This window comes from Aethalodelphis obliquidens, unplaced genomic scaffold (assembly GCF_003676395.1).
Source record: "Aethalodelphis obliquidens isolate GAN/ISIS:26980383/991018 unplaced genomic scaffold, ASM367639v1 scaffold16, whole genome shotgun sequence".
NCBI classification, from domain to species: domain Eukaryota; kingdom Metazoa; phylum Chordata; class Mammalia; order Artiodactyla; family Delphinidae; genus Aethalodelphis; species Aethalodelphis obliquidens.
In genome coordinates this window covers 18,480,903-18,500,508 of record NW_020837960.1, presented here as the reverse complement: position 1 = coordinate 18,500,508, position 19,606 = coordinate 18,480,903, and the positions used below count along the sequence as shown (strand labels likewise).

General features: G+C 41.9%; 1 protein-coding gene across 3 annotated transcripts in view; it reads right to left on the bottom strand.

The window, feature by feature from the left end:
- WDFY2 (WD repeat and FYVE domain containing 2) overlaps window positions 1-19,606 on the bottom strand; it is a 183,287-nt gene that overhangs the window by 98,219 nt on the left and 65,462 nt on the right. For all 3 annotated transcript variants that reach the window (XM_027116392.1, XM_027116393.1, XM_027116394.1), the window contains exon 2: window positions 10,071-10,138. In XM_027116392.1, coding sequence (XP_026972193.1) covers window positions 10,071-10,138 — 68 coding nt within the window. The remainder of the gene's footprint in view (window positions 1-10,070; window positions 10,139-19,606) is intronic.

Below are 19,606 nucleotides of genomic sequence, written 5' to 3'. Positions count from 1 at the left end.
TCTGTTGAAGGTTGAACTGTGGATTTCAATCACTCTGACAGCTTTACAATGCCAAAGGCATTATTTGGCAGGAGACACTAATCTTCATGGGATGTGCTGGTGGGAACTTTAAATAAGCCACAGTACTTCTGTGAATAAAACTTCAGGTGTCAAAGGCATCCTGGTGGAGTTAAATGTCAGGATCCTCTGATAAGAGGGCCTTGAATAGAGAGGCTTACAAAGATCACCCCATCACCACAAAGCAAAGACTTAATTCATGGACACTATTCCATTCAACTGTGTGTCACAAGACAATATTTATTAGGTTTACAATATTCAGCCCATTTTTTACTTTATTAAGAACACTTATATTTAGGACTTCAACTGACTAGCATTAAAAAGGGTTTTTTGTTTAAATCGAGTATTTTATGCACTCAACTGAAATTAACCCTTTGTTTTCTTTTAATTTAGTCTAAGTAACACCAGCAAAATTACAGTGAATTGGCAGTGGTCCCTTTTTCTCCCAGAGAGGTTTTAAGTTACAGTAAAGTGATCTAACTAGAGTAAGCTTTAAATTACTCTGTCAGATGAAAATCAAATAAGAGTATGCTAAATAAATGCTATAATTATTCAGATTAATTAATATCTGTTATCTTCAGTTTGGATAATTTATGTTTTCCTTCACTTTTGTTACATATCAAAGTTCCATGGGCACCTTTTCTTCTTGGTAAACAGAGAATTAAAAGACCAGATTATACTATTAATTTTGGAAATGTCAACAGTAAAAACAACAAGTTATTTTCTACACATGGTTCTATAATACAACCTATACCAGAAAGAAACCAACAAGGGAGCAGTATACTTCACAGCTGGGAACCGAGAAGTTATCTGAAATAAGACATAAATTAAACAACAGGATGAGCATTTCCCGATTATGCACATAACCCCCACTGCCAAAAAACTCCCTCAACTGAGTTAAAGATATTGTCTAAAAGTCACCCAAACAATCACTATCTTATAAAGACAGAAATACCAAATTCATTATTTTAAATACCTTTCAATCACTAATCTTCCCACGTGAATTTCCCCCCAAACTCCAATAAACCCAGCAGAAGGGGTAGGACAGCACACTACAGCACACATTGTCCTAAATCCTTGGACCTCACCAATGGGAAAATTAACATTTGCGATTTACATACAAAATAACTCATTTCCATCCCAAACATAAACATATCAATATGAACATGTTAATCATTTTAATTTTCTAAATTCTCAATTTCAAGTTGCTCTAAGACTACAGTTGTAACAAATGGGAAAAGAAAACCAATCCAGCCACAACCTCACAAATTAACCAATCTTTCCTAATCCCTCTGGGTTAAGGTCAGCAATGATAGGGGAATTCCCTGGTGGTTCAGTGGTTAGGGTTCGTCACTTTCACTGCTGTGGCCCAGGTTCAATCCCTGGTCCGGGAACTAAGATCCCGCAGGCAGCATGGTGTGGCCAAAAAAAAAAAGATCAGCAATGATACTATACATTGCTTAACTGAAAGAACCTGAAAGTACTTTACAAATACTTATTTGACATATAACCAAAATCTGAGAACAAAGAAAATGGACAGTTTATCTGTTGGGTTCAGAGCAGAGAAAATGAAAGGACTTGCCCGAAGTGAGTCAGCAAATTGGCAGCAGAAATGAAAATCAAATTCCAGTTTCCCTTACAATGAGATATCATCTCACACCAGTCAGAATGGCCATCATCAAAAAATCTAGAAACAATAAATGTTGGAGAGGGTGTGGAGAAAAGGGAACACTCTTGCACTGCTGGTGGGAATGTGAATTGGTACAGCCACTATGGAGAACAGTATGGAGGTTCCTTAAAAAACTATAAATAGAATTACCATATGACCCAGCAATCCCACTACTGGGCATATACCCTGAGAAAACCATAATTCAAAAAAAGTCATGTACCGAAATGTTCATTGCAGCTCTATTTACAATAGCCAGGAGATAGAAACAACCTAAGTGTCCATCATTGGATGAATGGATAAAGGAGATGTGGCACATATATACAATGGAATATCACTCAGCCATAAAAAGAAACGAAATTGAGCTATTTGTAATCAGGCGGATAGACCTAGAGTCTGTCATACAGAGTGAAGTAAGTGAGAAAGACCAATACCGTATGCTAACACATATATATGGAATTTAAGAAAAAAAATGTCATGAAGAACCTAGGGGTAAGACAGGAATAAAGACACAGACCTACTAGAGAATGGACTTGAGGATATGGGGAGGGGGAAGGGTAAGCTGTGACAAAGCGAGAGAGTGGCATGGACATATATACACTACCAAACGTAAAATAGATAGCTAGTGGGAAGCAGCCGCATAGCACAGGGAGATCAGCTCGGTGCTTTGTGACCACCTAGAGGGGTGGGATAGGGAGGCTGGGAGGGAGGGAGACGCAAGAGGGAAGAGATATGGGAACATATGTGTATGTATAACTGATTCACTTTGTTATAATGCAGAAACTAACACACCATTGTAAAGCAATTATACTCCAATAAAGATGTAAAAAAAAAAATTCCAGTTTCCCACCTAGGCACAGGTGTTACCCTACAAGCGATTCTGAATAATCTTAAACGACGCATGTTTTTCGGTGTATTTAATGTAAACAGTAAGACTGTTCAAACTGCATCACTCTGTCTTAACTAAGATAACTTATTCAATGCATTCCCTACCTCATTTCACAAAGAACTGGAAATGGCTTTAAAAGCAGATACAATAAAAACAAACGATAGAAATAAGCAAAAAGTCTCGACCGAGGAAAATATATATAAAAGAACAGAAAGAAAATCAAAATAAAAATCCGTTGGGAATATAACAGATCCCATGTTTCACATTATCCATAAGGACTTCGTACCAGGTCCTTAGCGCTGTTCCTCCTAACCTTTTTCGCCTCATGATACACACAGAAACTTGGATGTGAACAGTCCCTGGAGGAAATGGAAGAGACTGCTAGGGCCCAGATGACCGGATCACCCCTGCCCAGCTAAAGGAAATCAGTTCTCGGGGCCTGTAATCCATTTGGATCATCCCAGTACGCTGAGGCACACAGGATGGGAGGTTCTGCCTTAGAGAAAGGCAGGGTTTCTGGCTCTCCTACCTGAAAAGTAATCTCCCTTGGTGCTTCTTCAAAGGGGCGCTGAGCACGATGGTAGACAACTACTTCAAAAGCAGATAAAGCATTTCTTGTATACACACAGCAATATGTGCTGAGGGCACAGTGAACGAAGGCATTTCTGCAGAAGGCTGGCACAAAGCACGAAATCTCAGGATACAGATGAATAATCAACTGCATGTCCTTCATGCTGCCCACCGTAAAGAATAAACAGCCTTTCTCTCAACCAGGCTGTCGATAAAAACTGGAAAGCAGACAGTTCAAAATTAAGGTTTCCAGTGAGGACTAGAGTTCCTGTACTTGTTTATTTTTTAGCTATTATTTATTTGTTTAAATTTTAAACTTTTTAAAAATTTTAGATGTATTTTTTATTGAGGTTAACACTGGCTTATAACATTACGTAAGTTTCATGTGTACAACATTATATTTCTATTTCTACATACCTTACAGCGTGTTCACCACCAAAAATTTAGTTTCTATCTGTCACCACACAGCTGATCCCTTTTATCCATTTTGCCTCCCTTCCCCCAGGTTACCACTACTCTCTTCTCACTGTGTCTATGTGTTTACTTTTATTTAGTTTGTTCATTTATTTTGTTTGTTAGTGCTTTATATTCCACATGAGGGAAATCACATGGTATTTGTCTTTCTCCGTCTGACCTGCTTCACTGAGTAGAGATCCTATGCTTTAAAAGTTAGCTGAGCAAATGATAAAGTGGCCACAGTGGTGGGAAAACTGAAGGGGCCCAACCACAGCCTCAGACTGGACAAATGCCATCACGCCAGGCCAAGGCAGAGAGCTGGATATACGACAAAATCGGTCATTTTAGTTATTAGGTGTACCCTTCATTTGTAATTACCTTTGAAAAACCACTTTCTGTTTTGTTTTGAGGACAAATCCATAAACGCTTAGGAGCCAAAGTAAATTCCACCTGCCTGTCCTGGCAATGACAGAATCCACAGAGGTTTTCCAATTGCCTAACCCTCACTCAGGCCTGAGATGCTGGCCGTCTTAACCTCCTATTCACTACACCTTTGGCAGCCAAGTTGCTTTAACTATTCTCCATAGGGGAAAAGTTGGCAATAAAAGCCCAGACCTGATACCCAATACTGCAGAGTAAGAAAAATCTCAAACACCTGCCACCCTGGCTCCTGCTTGCACTCTCTCTCCTCCACTCCTTTGTCTGACACCATGAATAGCAAACCTAGTTGGTAAAGTAAATCTAAAATAACTCAACCATGAAAACAGGAATGCTTGTGCTTTTCATGTGTTGGTTTTTTTCCTCCACCGTGTGATGCAAATGTGGTGGCTGAAATGGTATCTATTAGAAGCCTGGAACAAATCATCACATTTATGGCTATAACTGAAACCTTAACTCTGTACCCTCAGGAAGGTCCCTCTGGTATCCAAGGTCAGGCAGGTCCCAGCTGGGCAGGCTGTAACTTGATCGTGTCATAGGCTACTTTCCAGCTACTATGTGAGATATGTCAAGAAGATATTATTTTTGAAAGAATATTTGATAAGGATATGCTCTTATTTCTCACTTATCCATAAAAATCAGCTTATAGGAAACCCCAAATTCTCTGTAGACAGCAGGGTTTAAAACAGACCTCCCTTGGGGACCCTTTGTGACCATGTGCCCATTACACCTACTTCTTTGGTTATACCACACCACGCACCATGCACGGTACTCATCTGAGGTCTGCCTCCCCCACTAGACTGTACACACCATGAAGATGGGAATCACCTGTTGTATTAAACACTCTACCCTTTGTACATTGCACGGCGTTTGGATGGAAGAAACACTTAAAATTAGTTGAATGCACTGTCCAAAGAAATGAAAGAAAACAGGATATTTCTTTCTGCTTTTCATCTTTACTTGTCCTCACGTTTCCCACACTATTTTTAGCTCAACACCGCAGAGGCACCAATAGGGACATGCACGGCTCGGTTCTTCCTCTTTAAAGATCACAGATCCAGGAGAAAGTAAAAAGACAGGAAGTGGGAGGTGTACAGTCAGGGCAAGGCTGAGTCAGATACTTGCAGTGACGAGTAGCAGATACCCACTGGCATGGACTCAAGCGCAAATGGGCACATGGCAGTAAGACAGAGGGTATCTCTTGAACTCAAAGGCAGAAGCAGAGCCAGGCTTGGGAGTTCGGAGGATGAGGAAGAAAACCTTAAGGCAACACTTGCTCAGGCTTCACTCGCTCTGGAGCGAATGATCCTTCCTCCCTGGTCCACACTTCCTTTTCAGGGCATCAGCTTCCACTGTTTCTTCATGCACACAAATGCCTCACAGCTGTTTCATTTCTGTGTTCCCAGCTCAAGGGACCAGCCTAGGTTGAGACTAGCGTATCCTATTCCAAACTCTAAATTCCTGGGAAAATCTGACTCAGGGGCAAACAGCCTTCACCAGACACATCTGGTTTCTCCTGGATCCCTCCTGGAGGGGAAGCAGGAGTTTCTCAGAAAAGACAGAGTATGAGGACACCCCCAAAGCAGTGGCTGGGTTTTTCATCGTGATGAGTCTCCTCTTCATCTTTCTCTCACCTACCACTCTGAAGTTCACGCAGTTTCTGCCTTTCAGGCTCACTCCTGCCCTCAAACTTGGCCTTCACTGTTCATTCTTTCTCGTCTAATGCCTTCTGCTCCCGTCCCTCCAATCAACTTCAAATTCTTCTCAATGCTATAAAACATTACTCTCCTACCCAGAACATGACAAATACTATATATATATATATTTTAATAAATTTATTTATTTTTGGCTGCGTCGGGTCTTCGTTGCTGCCCGCGGGCTTTCTCTAGTTGCGGCAGTGGGGGCTACTCTTCACTGTGGTGCGCTGTCTTCTCACTGCGGTGGCTTCTGTCGTGGAGCACGGGCTCTAGGCGTGCAGACTTCAGTAGTTGTGGCTCATGGGCTCTAGAGCGCAGGCTCAGTAGTTGTGGCACACGGGCTTAGTGGCTCCGCGGCATGTGGGATCTTCCTGGACCAGGGCTCAAACTCGTGTTCCCTGCATCGACAGGTGGATTCTTAACGACTGAGCCACCAGGGAAGTCCTGACAAATCCTATATTAAAAGGGGTTTTTTTTTCCAGTGTTTGTTTGTTTCAGGTTCTGTGACTTTATTTTTTTTCTAACTTTATTAAGGTATAATTTTCAAATAAAATTGTAAGATATTTGAAGTGTACAATGTGATGAATTGGTATGTATTGTGAAAGGATTCCTGCCATCAAGTTAACACGTTTGTCACCTCACATACTTATTTTTTTTTTTTTGGTGAGAACTTTTAAGTTGTACTCTCTCAGCAAATTTCAATCATACAATACAGTGTTATCAACTATAGACACCATGTTATACACTAGATCCCCAGATTCCATTCATCCCGTAACTGAACTTTACACCCTCTTACCAATCTCTCCCACCTCCTTGTCCCTGGCAACCACATTTTTACTCTGTTTCTATGAATTCGGCTCTTTTTTTAAGGTATTTTAATGGACAAAATAAACAGATAAACCATATATTGCATGTACAAGATAGTCTGTGTATGTTTTTTTCTGGATTTGGAATACTACCTATTATGTACCACTAAAAACACACAACATGGTCATATCTGCCTTGCAGTGTCCATATTATAGCCTCCAGATATACTGTACTTCTCCACTTACTTTGTAATTAATACCACATAACCGTTATTTAGGGATAATACTGAGTAACCTCTTAACAAAACACCTTTCAATAGAAAGGACTGCCAAAAAAAAGAAAAAAAAAAAGAAAAGCCCTTTGGAAATTCAATAAATGAATAAAAGGAATAAATTCTAACTGACACGAAAATGTAGCCTATTTCCTTGTGCAATAAGATTCTGCTTATCTCAAGTTAAACAAAACTTATAGTCTAGCTCAGAGATCGGTTCGTATGTTATCTGAATGCATATGACCCCTAGGAAAATAAAAGCCAATTTCTGATCAACTGTGAAGAATGCAGCCTTTTGTTCTTTTACCCCTCTCCACGGTAGATGGAACCATCCAACAATGAAAGATTACAGAAATCATCTTGACCATTCACGCGTTGTTCATCTGCATCTCCTGGCACCTAGCTTGATGGCCTGTATACAGTCGGTGTACAGTAAATATTTGATCAACTAGAGCGTGTACTTATATCTATGTATTTACAAATAAACACTATATATGCATGAGGCTTCGCATGTGTTGATACAAACATATGTAAATAGATCAGCATGTTGCAGACAACGCCAAAAGGCAATCTTCTCAAACTTAAAAAGGGCATTCAAATCACCTAGGGATATTATTAAAATGCAGATTATGATTCAGTAGATCTGGGGTGAAACTCAGTATTTGCATTTCTAGTAAGTTCTCAGGTGATCCTGATGCTGCTGGTCTACAGACCAAATGTTAATAGCAAAGTAATCCCTTCTTTGCTCCCTTTAGTAGGAGGCCATAGGCAAACTATGCAAATAATTAGATGGTCCTTCTTCTCAAAGATCATGCTCAGTCATTTAGGAAAATGTATGATAATATTCTCAGGGAAACTCATCTTTATTATCAGATTCAAGTCTGCAATAGGTATTTCTTTTTTTTTTTTTTTTTGCAGTACGCGGGCCTCTCACCGCTGTGGCCTCTCCCGCCACGGAGCACAGGCTCCGGACACGTAGGCTCAGCGGCCATGGCTCACAGGCCCAGCTGCTCCGCAGCATGTGGGATCCTCCCAGACCGGGGCACGAACCCGTGTCCCCTGCATCGGCAGGCGGACTCTCAACCACTGCGCCACCAGGGAAGCCCTGCAATAGGTACTTCTTTACTGAGCACCTATGCCAGGTACAAGAGCTACAGCAGCCTTTAGTCATTCAAGGATACAGCTTAATAAAGGATGAAAATACAACTTGAGGCGTCTCTGTATCCTCAGTGATATTCAAATAAAGAGAACATTAGAGAATGACACCAAATGTGTATGGACGTATGTATGGGGGAGGCGGTGGGTAAGCAACTGCTTACGATCCAACATCTTCAAGAGGTTCCTATCAAGTATCGACGTCCATCTCAAGAAGATTCCTTGGGACTTCCCTGGTGGTGCAGTGGTTAAGAATCTGCCTGCCAATGCAGGGGACACGGGTTCAAGCCCTGGTCCAGGAAGATCCTACATGCCGCGGAGCAGCTAAGCCCGCGCGCCACAACTACTGAGCCTGCGCTCTAGAGCCCAGGAGCCACAACTACTGAAGCCCGCGTGCCTAGAGCCCGTGCTCCGCAACAAGAGAAGCCACCGCAATGAGAAGTCCGTGCACCACAACAAAGAAGAGCCTCTGTTCACTGCAACTAGAGAAAGCCCACGTGTAGCAACGAAGACCCAACGCAGCAATAAATTAATTAATTAAAGAAGAAAAAAAGAAGACGACTCCTTGTGCACCATCCCCAAGCCCTCGTCACTCTACCCACGTCCGCCTCTCCTCTGTCTTCGCAGTCATATGGGAACGACAAGCCTCTGGGGTGAACTTCAACTTGCTGGACTATAGAACTTCACCATCTCGTCCTGTTAGATATTATGTCAAGTGTGATGAAAAAGACCGTAAGTAAGACTGGTTATACCACTTAAAAATGAGAGAAAAAAAAAAATCAATCAGAGAATTCCTTTCCCTTTCCCTTTCCATTTACCTAAACCCTCATCACTGTCAAGGCTTAAAAGGAAGTTCCCCCAGGGTCTTGGCTGTGCAACGGTGTCTGCTGAAAGCATGACCGGTGAGGGGAAAAGATAAGCACTTGGAATTACAGGCTGCCTTTTCACTAATGTAGAGTGGGATGCTTGGTTCAACAACGGGCTATCATCTATTCACCACACTTCTAAAGAAATGCAAACCTCAAAGACAAATTTGAAAATCAGAGAAATCCATTACATCCTTAATAATGTATTTGTTCATAAACAGGCAAAATTGTTGTTTAAGTTATTACAGTATTCTTTTGCCAGAGGCATAAACTTAATCACATCTACAGCGTAGCATGAATTTCTTTTGGTTGTACGTGGTGGCATGTACTACTCAAACTGGAATACCCGTATTGAGGGAAGAGGTGCACACTGCAGGAGGCCAGAGGGTACATGAACCCAAACCACAAACCCGGGGCATTTTTCTACCATGTCAATTTCAATTAAGATTTGAAGGAAGGGGAGTAAGAGAAACATTTCATAATATAACTGAAAATAAGTTTAAATAATTATTTTACATGAAAATAAATATGGAATAGGACAATTAAACTTCAGTCATCTTAACAACAAAACACTAGACAAAAAAGAAATTTCGTATCTAAGGGAGCCAGCTCTCTCCCTGCAGGGGAACTTCTGCCAGTGCAAGAATCTAAGAATCAGTCATCTTTTTTTAAAGGTATATTTGAAAGATTCACTATTTATCAGTGCAAGGACATATTTCTCACATAAGATTCTGGGGAAATAAGACTGACTTCTAATCAGAACGTTTCAATCCTAAGCAAATCCTTTTCAGAACTGAATGTTCAACACTGAATGTTTTGAATTTGAATAAATAGTATAACAATAATGCAAGAACAAATTTACTTCACAAATGTAATCACTGGACAAAATTTTGAGTTGTCTAAGGAAGCACTTTACAAAAAAATTGGAAAAGAGAGGGAGACTGTGTAATTAAGGAGTCTAGGTGCTGTAGTCCTTCCATTAATCTTATTCAGAAACTGTGAATATATAGTCAATTTCAGAACAATTTTCTTATTTTACATACTGAGAGCTAGAATGATTTAACAAGGTACTTTCCATTATCATGATAATCCCAACCTCCAGCATCTCTACTGAAGAAAATACAGAGAAGGCAATCTGGGAAGGAAGGGGAGTTGGGGTCCATGTCTGATTTTTAGAGACAGAGATCCAGATACTTACAAGGCATCACATGGTATATGCTTGGCCAATATTGTCCACTGTCTCTCTTTAACCACACACGAACAGTCCTGCAACAAAAGAAAATGTGTGTGTTAAATCACACTATTTTTGGTCATGGGAGTGTTGACAGATAGAAACCAAACCTCTTAATTATATATACAGTGGACCCTGAACAACATGGGTTTGAGCTATATAATTCTACTTATAAGCATATTTTTTTTTCACCAAATATGTACTACAGTACTACACAATCCATGAATGGTTGAATCTGCAGATGTGGAACCACAGACACAGAAGGCCAACTATAAAGTTACATGCAGATTTTAGACTGCACGGAGGGTCAGTGCCCCTAACCCCTGTGCTGTTCAAGGGTCAACTCTGTGTGTATATATGACATAACTACATTGTTATAATTAATAACATATTACATACAAATATGTATAACATATGTTTGTGTATAACATATCTCTATATAATACATGCATATATATTTTAATTATATATATACACATTACATATATGTGCGTGCACACCATTTATGCCTCTCTAAAGGTATATTCCTATATTCCTTAAATTTAAGGCTGTATACATTTAAAATTACATATGACTTTTATAATTAAATATTTGAGGATAATTAAATTTTATACTCATGTATATTTATATACACGCATGGGATAGTGTTTGAAAATTATTTTTGTAGTTGTTTTGCTCTGGGAGTATAGGGCCTTTGCCCCAGTCGGCTGGAAGCATTCATCTCTCTGGGGAGTAATTAGGATTTACTACGGAAGGGAGTAGGGAGAGAAAATGAAGCAATATGCAACATCTGACACACACGGAAGGATGACATAGTAAATTCACAGTCTCACAAGCCACGGCATCGTCTTGAGAGAAGGTTTTTGCAAACACAGTCAAGCAGTGGTAAACTCTGAGACTCAGATTACTGAGCTAGAGGGCTGGCCATGCAACGCACCATGGAACAGGGTAATCCTGCAGCAAAGGCTGTGGATGAAGTTCCAGGCCAGAAGGCCAGATAGAGACATAGCAGACATCCAGGAGAGCTCAGAGAGGAGGGGCCAAAGAGAGAATGAACCAGAGGATACTGGGAGGTTCTTATCAACCAGAAAGGCCCTACCACGAATTACACCAGCACATGCACACAAGGCAAACACAGCTAGGAGGTAAAGGGATATTGCCCCAGAGACCAGAGGAAGTAGCAAACATCAAACCAAGGGAAACGAACAGTGCCCCACTGCTGCTACAAGATCAGATACACCACACCCCTCACCCCACACCCTTAAACCATCCTAGGGTAAAAAGCAGACACTGAGAATTTTAATCTCAGAGAGAGATGGACACTACCTAAATAGACTATTTAAGTCATCATAATAAAGTTTTAAATTGTATTGGATTTCTTCCCCAGTTAATCAGTGGGTCTCCCCATCAGAATAGGAAAAAAAGACTAACTACAGACACGATAAAGAAATGCCACTTTCTCTGCATGGCCATAAGATACGATGTAGTGATATATAGTGACACCACTACATATACATGTAAAAGTCCATCTTTTTGGTCAACCAGCCAATTTGTGAGATGGTATAACGGAAAGTAATTCTTAAGAAAGAATTCAATACATACATTATTTATACACGTATCATACCAGCCTTCACTTAAATTCTTTTTATAATATATGTCAAAACAACATTTTAATATGGAGATTATTATCTCAACAAGAATAAATACAGGAGTCACATCATGGAAAATGTCAGAATAGGAAGCTCCAAGAATCAGTCCCTGTACCAAATCAACTACTGAGCTGTCAGAATCACTGTTTCAGAATTCTAAAGTCTAGTTAGACACTTGCAGCATCCATGGAAATGCTTGATGAAGAAGCTGGTGTATGTCAATGAATTTCACATCTTCCTTGCAGCTACCATCATGCATGCCCCATCCCTGGAGCAGGCAGCTGTGGGGACAGTGGCCCATGGTCTGGAGTGACTTGCAGGTACCAGGGTAGGAACCCTGTCCTCCAAAATTTGAGGATGCGTATTGTGATTTGCCTGGCAGTTCACTGAGAGACTAGAGAAGATACTGGCCGTTGTTTCAATCACCTAGGTCTGAAGGGCTTCCTGGGCGATGTCTGCCAAAAGAATTTAAAAGGAAGGAAGACCTTTCTCTCCTTTATGAAATTCAGGCATTAAAAGAAAACACTGGTTGGGACTTCCCTGGTGGCACAGTGGTTGGAAGTCCACCTGCCAATGCAGGGGACACAGGTTCGATCCCTGGTCTGGGAGGATCCCACATACCACGGAGCAACTGGACCCGTGTACCATGACGGCTGAGCCTGCACTCTGGAGCCCACGAGCCACAGCTGCTGGGCCCGCGTGCCACAACTGCTGAAGTCCACGTGCCTGGAGCCCGTGCTCCACAATGGGAGGGGTCTCCGCAATGAGAGGCCTGTGCACCACAGAGAGGAGTGGCTCCCACTTGCTGCAACTAGAGAAAGCCCACACGCAGCAACGAAGACCCAACACAGCCGAAAATAAAAATAAATAGATGAATAAAGTTGAAAAAAAAGAAATCACAGGTTGACCTCAGAGATAAAAGAACAGAAACTTCAATGATCACATGATCACATACAACATGAAATATAGTCTTTGCAGAAAGGGTTGGGAAAAGTCACTAAACAGACAACTGCAGCATTCAACAAGTAACAAGAGCAATCTCTAGAGAGGAGGGAGAGTGTGATTTTCAGTTGCCACATTATAATATTTAAAATATCCAGTTCTCAGACTTGTGGTTGCCAAGGGGCAGGGGGAGTGAGGGAGGGATGGACTGGGAGTTTGGGGTTAGTAGATACAAACTATTACACATAGAATAGATAAACAACAAGGTCCTACTGTATAGCACAGGGAACTATATTCAATATCCTGGGATAAACCATAATGGAAAAGAATATTTAAAAAATGTACATATGTGTATAACTGAGTCACTTTGCTGTACAGCAGAAATTAACACAGCATTGTAAATCAACTATACTTCAATTAAAAAATAAATTTAAAAAATAAAATATTTCTAGACATCAAAAAATTTTTTAATAAAATTAAATAAAATATCCAGTTCTCAACCAAAAATTGCAAAGTATGCAAAGAAAGAGGAAATGGCCCATTCACAGGGAAAAAAGTGACAACTACCAATGAAGTAGTCCAAACACTAACTGGCTTTACTAGACAAAGACTTTAATTAACTATCTAAATATGCTCAAAGAGCTAAAGGTAACCACAGACAAAGAACTAAAGGAAATCAGGAGAAGGATGTATGAACAATTAGGGTATATAAGTAAAGAGATAGAAATTATATAATAAAATAAATAGAAATTCTGGGGCTGAAAAGTACAATAGCTGAAATGAAAAATTCACTAGAAATGGTCAACAATAGGTGTGAGAAGACAAAAGAATCAGCAAACTTCAAGACAGGACAACTGAAATTACCTAGTCTGAGGAAAAAGAAGAAAAAGAATGAAGAAAAATGAACAGAATCAATAAAGACTTTGCCTGGAATTGAGGCAATCATCTTTGATCATGAGACAAACAAGCTTGAGGATAAAAGTTGGCATGCTAAGGGGAGTTCCCAGGTGGTCTAGTGGTTAGGATTCGGCACTTTCACTGCCATGTCCCAGGTTCAATCCCTGGTTGGGGAACTAAGATCCCAAGCCGTGTGGTGCAGAAAAAAAAAAAAAAAAAAGACATCAAACACCATTGACCCACCAACCCTTTAGACTAACTTTAGCCTTGTTTGTGAGATGATCTGATTTTTTCTTACCTTAAGCCACTGTTTAGTGGATTTTATTACCAGGATCTGAATACGTTAACTGATAGAGAAGACGAAAGAAAGGAATGCCTTTCCTTAGGTTTTGGGTTTGTCCAACTGCATGGATGGCACTGTCATCACTGAGATGAGGAACACTGGAAAAGGACCAGATTTGGGGGAGTATCATGAGTTCACTTTGAACATTTGAGTGAGAGGTATCTTTAAGTTAGCCTAGAATTCCTAATGAGTGAACAAAAGACAATTATAATTAGAGGCTATGGCATGAGTTGCTCTGAAGATTAAATGTAAGGTTCTTGACAATAGTGCTTGGCACATAGCAAGCAGTGGATAAATGCCAACAATTAGTATTGTGATTATCATCACTATTGTTTAAAAACCTATCAATCGGGCTTCCCTGGTGGCGCAATGGTTGAGAGTCCACCTGCCGATGCAGGGGACACGGGTTCATGCTCCGGTCCGGGAAGATCCCACATGCCACGGAGCAGCTGGGCCCGTGAGCCATGGCTGCTGAGCCTGCGCATCCGGAGCCTGTGCTCCGCAACGGGAGAGGCCACAGCAGTGAGAGGCCCGCATATTGCAAAAAAAAAAAAAAAAAAAAAAAACAACCTATCAATCAACCATAGCTTGGGAGAGTTCAAGATCCCAAACCTTTTCCTGCTTTGCCAACATACTGAACATCTTACTCCTTGTTATAAGGGATTTTACACTCAATCTACAAAGGTGTCATAAATTATTTATCCATTCCTGCATGCATTTCTTTAACACGTACTGAACATCTGCTATGTGCCAGGCTCTGTGCAGGAGCTCCATGTGGACAGACAAGGAAACATCATTAAAACAGTACCTGATAAGAGCTGCAAGCTATTTTATATGTATTTAAGGCCATGTAGGAAAGGTATCTAATCCACATGGCACAGGGCGGCAGGTTCAGGAAGTGCTGACTCCGAAGGAATAGCACCGTCTGTTATTTCATGTATTTCCTTCATGGCACCAGCCACAGTCTGCTATCTGATTTACCTACTTGTAAATGTGTTTATTATCTTGTTACCGAACCGAACTTTCTCATCCACAGGCAGTAAAGCCAATCTACTGACACTGGGTTGTGGTGAAGGGAAGTACAGCAACTATTGTAAGGCGCCAGACAGGTAATCTGGCACAGGTAGTGCTCAAAAAGCCCGAACTCCCCCAAACTCCCCCATGGGTTGCAGGATAGCATTTTTAAAGGAGGTGGGGGGCAGAGTTTGTGATTAGCTCATGCACAATTCTCTGATTGGCTGATGGTGAGGTAACAGGGCGGTATCACAGGCGTTAACATCAATCCTTAGGCTCCAGTAGGCCTGGTGGCTATGTGCTCATGGTCATTAAGTAGTTAACATCTTCCATTTGGTGTTGTTTTTAGCATCTGTAAAACAACTCAGGAAGTGTGCATCAGATACTATTGTCTAGGTACTCCAGAGAGGAGTTAAAGCACAGGATACAGAGGAGGGGTCTGTCCAGGGAAGGCCCCAGAGGGTCTTGCTCGGTTACAATTTGATTCGCCCACTAGAAAATAAGCATGAGGGGGACTTCCCTGGCGGTCCAGTGGTTAGGACTCAGTGCTTTCACTGCCGAGGGTCTGGTTCAACCCCTGGTTAGGGAACTAAGATCCCACAAGCCATGTGGCTCGACCAAAAAAAAGAAGAAAGAAAAGAAGCATGAGAATAAAGAATATTCTTACTTGGGCTTCCCTGGTGGCACAGTGGTTGAGAATCTGCCTGCCAATGCAGGGGACACGGGTTCGAGCCCTGGTCTGGGAAGATCCCACATGCCGCGGAGCAACTAGACCCGTGCGCCACAACTACTGAGCCTGCGCGTCTGGAGCCTGTGCTCCGCAACGAGAGGCCGCGACAGTGAGAGGCCTGCGCACCGCGATGAAGAGTGGCCCCCACTCGCCGCAACTAGAGAAAGCCCTCGCACAGAAACAAAAACCCAACACAGCCAAAAATAATAAATAAATACATAAATAAAAATTAAAAAAAAAAAAACTTAAAGAAAAAAAAAAAAGAATATTCTTACTTGCTCATCACTGTCTACCCAGAGCCTAGGAGTACATGGCCATGGTAAATGTATGATAAATATTTGTTGGGTGAATGAAAGTAGGAAGAAATTTTCCTCTACCCTTCCAGGTTCTTCCGGCAGGTCTAAGAAGTAAATTGACATGAGACAGACTAACAGGAAAAAAATCAAACAAAAGTTTAATAACATGTATACATGGGAGAGACCCGGGAAAACTGAGTAACCCTCCAAAATGGCTGAAGCCCTCACCTTCAATACCATCCTCAGCTAAAGACAAAAGAGGATGTTGAGGACAGGGAGAGTCAGCTGTGGGAAGCTCCCAGGAAAAGCACAGTAAACAAGGGGAGGATTGTGATGCAGATTTAAGTCACTGCTTTCTGCATCGATAAGAGTTTCCAGAGATTTGGTCATCCTCTTCTTGCTGCATCCAGGGAGATACCCTTACTCAGTGGAGATTTCCCTTACAAAGGCAAATGTTTCTTGCAAAACAGTAACTCCTACTTGATTTTCAGAGTTTTCCCCATGTCTACTGTTTCTTAGAAAATAACTAGCTTAAAATTAATATACCGGGCTTCCCTGGTGGCGCAGTGGTTGAGAGTCCGCCTGCCGATGCAGGGGACACGGGTTCATGCCCCGGTCCGGGAAGATCCCACATGCCGCAGAGCGGGTGGGCCCGTGAGCCATGGCCACTGAGCCTGCGCGTCCGGAGCCTGTGCTCCGCAACGGGAGAGGCCACAGCAGTGAGAGGCCCGTGTACCGCAAAAAAAAAAAAAAAAAAAAAAAATTAATATACCAAAGAGAGATATTTGGGGATGGCAAATTCTGCACCCCTACAAGGTGTTAGTCCCAGGTGGCAAAGCCTGCTGGTTGTCTACACCAGATTCATTCTCCTCTTCTTCCTGAGCAGCAGTTAGACTGACCAGAGAAGGATGGGCAGAGCACAAAGGCCAGTAAGTAGAAGACAACAGACTTCAAGCTAGACCAGATGCTTAGCAGAGTTTATGTGTTAGAGATACTCCTATAAACAAAGAAAAAGAAGTCTACCAGGCTTTCCAGGGGACTGTCTGGCCAACAGAATGCCCGTCGTGGCCTCCCAACAATCCCACAGGATGGGTATGATTATTACTGTCATGTTACAGGTGAAGGTTCTGCAGCCCAGAGAGGCCCAGGCTGCACAGAGCCCGAGGGTGAGCCAGGTACCCACCTTCAGAGGCTGTGCTCTCTCATCCACTACACCGTGCAGAGCTGCTCCCTAACAAGGGGTGGGGAGGAAGGCTGGAAAACACCAGCGAGTTTCACTTCAACATTCTGCGTTTAAAATGGCTACAGATCATCTAAGTAACGATTACACATGGAGCAGCTTCTTACATGAGGGTTCCAGGTAAAGGGAGCACCTACCCTACGTGCACCAAGGTTGTTACCCTATCGTCATGTTAGCTGAACCAATGGTCTTTCTGATGCATAAATTATTTTTAAAATATATAAAAGCATATACAAACACACATTTTTTTTAAGTAACAGTATTCCTAAAAATCCCAGTTAAGAAAGGTACACATCAATACAGTCAGCACAGGTTTGTTTAAAGATTTTCTAAAATAGCTGTACAGGTCAGAAAGGTGGCAGGATACTATGAGTTTTAATTTTGATAATAGTAACAAACATACACATTTAATCCTTACAAAGCCCTATGAAATAGAAACTATCCTTTCGAGGTAAAAGTGTAAAGCCCAGAGAGCTTAAGCAATTTGCCCAGAACTAGTGAGTGGATGCAGTTATTTTAAATCCTGTGCTCTCTGCACTAAATATACTACCTTCCTTACACTAGCATGTACCTGGCAATTGACAAGTTTTACAACTTAAAAATAAACTGCTACAAAAACATCTGTTTTCTTATATTCAGAGGTGTAATAGAAGCTTAAAATAGAAAAAAGATACTGCAACCCAGAGGTCAAAGGCACAATTTGGGTGGCTAGGAATTTCTTAAATAAATGTAAATTCCACTATACAAAGCCTATAAGTGTTCATTTTTCCGCAAATTATATTTAAAGAGCAACATAAAAAGCTTTTAATAGTATGTGAAAACTTTTTTCCTTGAAAAAAAATTTAAGAAAAAACAGCTGTGATTAAGAGTCAGCGTTAAGCCAGTAGAGGTCAGTGTACCGGAGAAGAAAAGTGCATGACCCTGCTGAAAGGCAGGGAAACTGCATTCACCCCCGACACAAAGCCCTGGGGTACACGAACCCAACATAGCACCGCACAGCCCACCTTGCCACGCCCTGCTTTCTTCTCCCCCTGCCTCTTCCTCTCCAAGTTCTTAGCACTAGGCAGAGACAGACACTGAGGAGAAGTAATCACTGCTCATCTCAAAGTAAGACAAGGTACCCCCAGCGGGCCTCAACCAGTCCAGCAGCTGGGCCACTCTGAAAATAGCATAGTCTTACTCTACGTTGGACACAGCTGACCACATGTCAGGAAGTAAAACTTATTTTAAAATATTGGCGTTAAATAGTATTCCTTAAACCTAAAAAAGTGTTGTTGTTGGCGGTTTTTAGGGTTAAAATAGATGTTAGATAAATTGTAGCATTTATCAAAACTCTCCTAGCATCAGAGCTGGCTGACTCCGTGGTTGAGCTCTAAAAACAGAAGAAACCACACTTTATCGTACTTGGCATCTGCCCCAGGGCCAAGCCCCACACGAGGTCCCAAACTGGTGCTCATCATTTCTGACATATCAAAAGGATCGGTTAAACATTCGTCCCTCCAGTCACCCACGTCCCACCTGTCCTTGTCAGGAAGCCTCTGGGTACACCTGCACAGGGGCCTTGGGCAGGATGGCAGCAACCAAGCTGGGCTGACCCCGACGAATCTGTACACTGTGTCGGGCGAGATGCTGGGAAGCAGCTCCAGCATCCACTAACACTCTAAAGAAATAAGTAAGGGAATGGTATTCCCAGGCTGCCTCCCATCCCACCCCAAGTCCCTCCAAAGAACCGAATCCAGCGCCAGTCTTGAGCTACAACCTTAGCCAGGATGGGGGTGTCCTCCTCACAGGCAGCCCTCAGCCCAGCAGCCAACAGGTTCACACAGAGGGGTTCAATCAAGCAGGGGAGTCACATGCTCCCTTTATGAGATTCCTCCAGATTTCCGTTTGTTTGACTTCCTTGCTTTGACCTGTGCTGATACCCACACGCTGCCAGTAGAGTTTAGACACGGTTACTGAACTGTGTGTCTGTGCATGTGTGTTTGTGTGTGAAGACATTTATACATAGATATACGGCCAGCACCACGCCAGGTCCACCCTCCCACATCCTATCCAAATGTATCCTTTGTTCTACATTCTAGCAATCTTTAAGTCCGCTTATACTAGTGGGGAAAATGAACTACCGGGACTGGAACAACTTGGATTTTCTAAGACTACTAAAAGTTAGGAATTCTGCCCCACCGCCCCAAAAGTGCACTTACACATTCAATCGACTTGTTGATCATTAACTCATTCAACAAACATTTATTAAATACCTACTAGGTACTAGTATGTGAAATGCACAAAAACAAACAAATGCCACCTCTGCAAGGTAAGATCTACAGTAGGGAGAAGCCCGTGCTGCTCCAGGAGCACCTAGGAGCATCTAACTCTGACGATGGAGCCCAGTCAG